Source organism: Oratosquilla oratoria, chromosome 11 (genome assembly GCF_046742065.1).
Source record: "Oratosquilla oratoria isolate Oo_2021 chromosome 11, ASM4674206v1, whole genome shotgun sequence".
NCBI lineage: Eukaryota > Metazoa > Arthropoda > Malacostraca > Stomatopoda > Squillidae > Oratosquilla > Oratosquilla oratoria.
Genome location: NC_134787.1, coordinates 28,907,428 through 28,911,716, shown reverse-complemented (window position 1 = coordinate 28,911,716; position 4,289 = coordinate 28,907,428). Strand labels below are relative to the sequence as shown.

The 4,289-nt window shown below is 43.4% G+C and overlaps 2 protein-coding genes across 2 annotated transcripts; both read left to right on the top strand.

The window, feature by feature from the left end:
• Positions 1 to 427: 427 nt before the first annotated feature.
• On the top strand, positions 428 to 898 carry LOC143029997 (zinc finger BED domain-containing protein 5-like). The gene has a single exon (XM_076193207.1). The coding sequence runs from the start codon at positions 428 to 430 to the stop codon at positions 896 to 898; it is 471 nt and encodes a 156-aa protein (XP_076049322.1).
• A 162-nt stretch (positions 899 to 1,060) lies between these two features.
• Positions 1,061 to 3,483, top strand: LOC143029996 (protein FAM200B-like). Its single transcript, XM_076193206.1, has 2 exons — positions 1,061 to 1,982; positions 3,401 to 3,483. The coding sequence occupies exons 1-2, from the start codon at positions 1,061 to 1,063 to the stop codon at positions 3,481 to 3,483; spliced, it is 1,005 nt and encodes a 334-aa protein (XP_076049321.1).
• The last annotated feature ends 806 nt before the right edge of the window (positions 3,484 to 4,289 follow it).

Below are 4,289 nucleotides of genomic sequence, written 5' to 3'. Positions count from 1 at the left end.
CTTCGATTTCTCCACCATCAGAGGGAAAGGCAGCTATTTCTGTCTTCTAAAACTGAAATCAGTCCTTTGGCTCACTAAATCCACAAATCCTCGTCGCCACTGTAGCAGTGTGTCGGTGAGGAAAGTTGAAAAACGGGGTCTTGCTGCTTGTGTTTAATTGCAAGCGGATGTAAAACAAACAAGCGACGTCTAGAACGTCTTCGTATCAGTAACTTAACAAAAACAAAAGATGTCTACATAGGATTCAATTAGATACACATGACTAAAAGTGCTGTATAGGATCTAAACCTATTACAAAGTATAAAACATGAGAATCACATATATAAGGAATCTACAGCACCAGTATACAATTCTTTAACACCATTTTCATGTATATAAAAATAATAATAAGACAATCTCAATTTACCACAATATCCCAAAGATCGAGATGCCGAAAAGAAAGTACGACAACAAGTACCTGGACTACGCCTTCACGTTTTTGGAGGGGCGTAATGAGCAGCTGCCGCAGTGCGTCATTTGCCACAAAACGCCCAGCAATGATTCGATGAAATCACATCAACTGAAGAAGCACCTCTCCAATGTACGCCCCGAGTTCGTTGGCAAGGAGAGGCAGTTTTTTGAATTGAAGGCAAACTACTTGAAGAAAATGAGGATGGACCAGGACGGAAAATTTCAAACTGAGTCGAAAGCGATAGTACACGCATCGTATGCTGTTTCTCTGCTGGTGGCGACGGCGAAGAAGCCACATAGCATCGGAGAGACGCTCATAAAGCCGTGCCTTGTGTCGTGCGCTGGCATTTTGCTTGGCGAATCTGCGGTGTCGAAGATGAAGCAAGTTTCTCTGTCCAACGACACTGTCAAGTCCCGAATCTTCGACATGTCGTGCAACACCAAGTAGCTCTTGGCAAAGGTCAAAGCGTCTCCCGTCTTTGCAATCCAGCTGGATGTGGCAAATTTGTCTCAACTAATTGTCTTCGTTCGATACGTCCACGACCAAAGCATCGAAGAGGACTTGCTGTTTTGCCGCCCACTGGAAACAACAACCCAAGCCGCCGACGTCATGCAGCTTGTCGACGCCTTTTTCGAGGAGGAAGGATTGGACTGGGGCAAGCTCGTCCATGCCTGCACAGATGGGGCTCCTGCTATGTTGGGTGCGAGGTCTGGATTCGCGAAACTACTGAAGCAGAAGAATCCCAAGGTGGTGACCCTGCACTGCATCATACATCGAGAAGCGCTCGCATCAAGGACGATGACACAACCGCTCAAAGAAGCGCTTGAGACGGCAATCAGGCTTGTGAATTTTGTCAAAGCGAGCGCCCTCAACACTCGACTATTTCGACGGTTGTGCCAGGATATGGAATCCGACTACGAAGGACTGCTGTTCCACACTGCCGTTCGCTGGTTGTCGAAAGGCGACATGTTAAATCGGCTTGTGCATTTGCTCCCCGAAGTTACACAATTTTTGGAAGAAAGGAACAAAGGAGATCTGAAAGCTGCTGTTTCCGATGAGGCATTCCAGTGCAGGCTGGCATTTCTCGCGGACATGTTCAGTCACCTGAATGAGCTTAACTGCAAGCTACAGGGCGCGGACTCCGATATAATCGGGCATCGAGACAAAGTGAACGCCTTCGTCTCAAAACTTGAGTTGTGGCGAGGCAAGTTCGAGACTGGCCGCAGCGCAACGGCTTTTCCAACGTTGGCGCGAATCAGCGAGACTGCTAGTGGCGTCAGCGACGTTCTCAAGAACGAAGCCATCATCCACCTCAACAGGCTGCTGGACGAGTTTCAGCACTATTTTCCGGACTTCAAAAGCGACAACCCAATGATGGAGTTCACGAGGGATCCCTTCAGCTTTCGAGTTGACAACTTCCCGAAGGAAGCAGAAGACATCGAAGAGCAGTTTCTTGACTTGGTGCATGACTCCACAGCAAAGGCTGTTTTTGCGGAGAAAAGCCTGAACGCATACTGGGCCACTATGCATGGTTCGTATCCGAGTCGGCGTTTTCGAGCATGGTTAAGATCAAAACCAAATCGCGAAACCGCCTGATTGACCTTGAATCTGATTTGCGCTGCGCCATTTCAAAAGTGGAACCGAACATTGAGGCACTCGTCAAGGCAAAACAAATGCAAAAGTCTCATTAACCTGTATGCGTCTAGTGTTGCTTTTTTTCATGTTTTTTTATGGGTCAAATAAACTGAGAAAAAAACATAACGAATCTTTTCATATGCATTTTATTTCCATGTGATAACTGTTAGTAAAAAATCTAATATATGCAAACAAATATTAAGGGCCGTAAAATGGCACAAAAAAGCAAAGCGTATATTTACGTACTAAACACTGCATGGGTTAAAATCGAATTTGTCAGAGACCGATGCTGTGGTGGGAAATGGAGAGTTGGCTCACTAAAACGTGGGGAATTGGAGAAAAAAGGTTAAGAACCCCTGTCCTAGATTGTTTCGGTCATTTCGCTACATTTGGCTACATTGTTCGGTCGTTTCGCTACACTATTTCAGTCGTTTCGCTACATTGTTCGGTCGTTTCGCTACACTGTTTTTGATAGCATTTGAGATACGAATATGATAAAAGATACGATGTGTGCAAAATTATGAAGTAACTTTGTAGGCGACAGAAGTAGAATTTGCCTAACGAGGCGATTTGGCAATAGATATGATTGTTTTTGTCGGGCCTTGTTTTATGCAATCGTCATGCAGATTATCCTACAGATAATTAAAAAACAGTGACTTATCATGCACTTTACCAGAGCTGGGCGCGTTCCTCAGTGCGTTCCGCTTAAGTTTGGTCGCGGTTAGCGCTCCCAAACTATTAAACCAATATAGGTGCCGGTATAGTATGTGGCCTACGAAAATTTTCTTTGGTATAGTATGTGGCCTACCGGACTTTTATTTCGATATAAACCTGTCTCTTAACTTTTAATAGTTTGGGAGCGCTACCAGGTGTCATACTAAAGCGGAACACACCCAAGAACGTACCTTGCTCAGCACATTACTATTAGAATGCCCGTTCATTTCACACACATGACATACTACAGTACTTTATATGTCATGTGCGTGAAATGAACGGGCATTCTAAAATGAAATGTTTGTCATCTTCAAATTCAGTTGGAATTTGGGGGGACCTAGAGTATTTAAAACTGGAATGAACAATTCTTAATTACTAATTAATTTTTCTTTTTTATTCGAAATGTGCTTATTACAAAATTATGTAGTTTGTTCGGTTTCAATAAACATAATTGTAATTTGTTAGGCCGCGCCTATGTCATACGCTTACTGTTTGCGCTAAATGTAAGCCCTGGCAACATAAGTCGAATCCTGCAACCTGATTGGTTCGAGCTTTAAACGGAATATTTTGAATTAAGTTTATATTGCAATAATTTTGCAGTTCAACCGAATGTGTTTCCAGGGTCTGACGACGCGATCCGAGATTGGAGGAAGACCCTGGGTACGAGGTTGATGCCCCCTTGACCAGGTAGTACTACCTCCATGTTTTAGGCATTTCCAGTTCTCTAAAAATATTCATGATATTGGTCGGTCGTACCTGACCAAATTAGAATTACAAACTCTGGAACGAAGAAGGGAGAGAGGAGACCTACTATCTATAGAATTATGAAGGGAATGGAAATCTTAGATAAGAATGATTTATTGAAATGGGACAATGGAAAAACAAGAGGACACGAAAAAAAAAACTCAAAAAAGATAATTACAGAAGAGATCTGAAAAAAAGCTTCCCACACAGAGTGATAGATACCTGGAACAAATTAAACAAAGAAACAGTGTGTGCAAACACTATTCAAGATTTGAAAAAACTTGATGCTGAAAGATATAAAGACGGGTCACCACAAGCATAGTTCCCTTCTCGTATAATACTAGGTAAACACACACACACACACGACGGTCGAAGTGACAGCGAAGTTTGGAACTCCAGGAAAACTTCAAATTTCGTCGATCTCAACGACGAGGGAGTACCTTTGTTGTATTAGTAGGGAAGGGAAAAACTCGTGGTGTAGTGGGAAGGGGGGGGAAAAAGGAGAAAGGGAGGGATTACTGAGGAAAATGGAAGGAAATGAGGAAGGAGACGAACGGGCTCCCCCTGACGTCAGAAGGAATGTCAACAAAAGGGCTGCAGACGACGCAGGTGAAGTCGAAAATATCAGTGAAGGCACTAGAAATAGAAATATAGATAAGAACAACACAATAGAAAGTGGAGATAATAATTTCCGTGGATTTAATGAGGGAGGGGATACCAACCTCCCCCGATTAGCAAGTCTAGA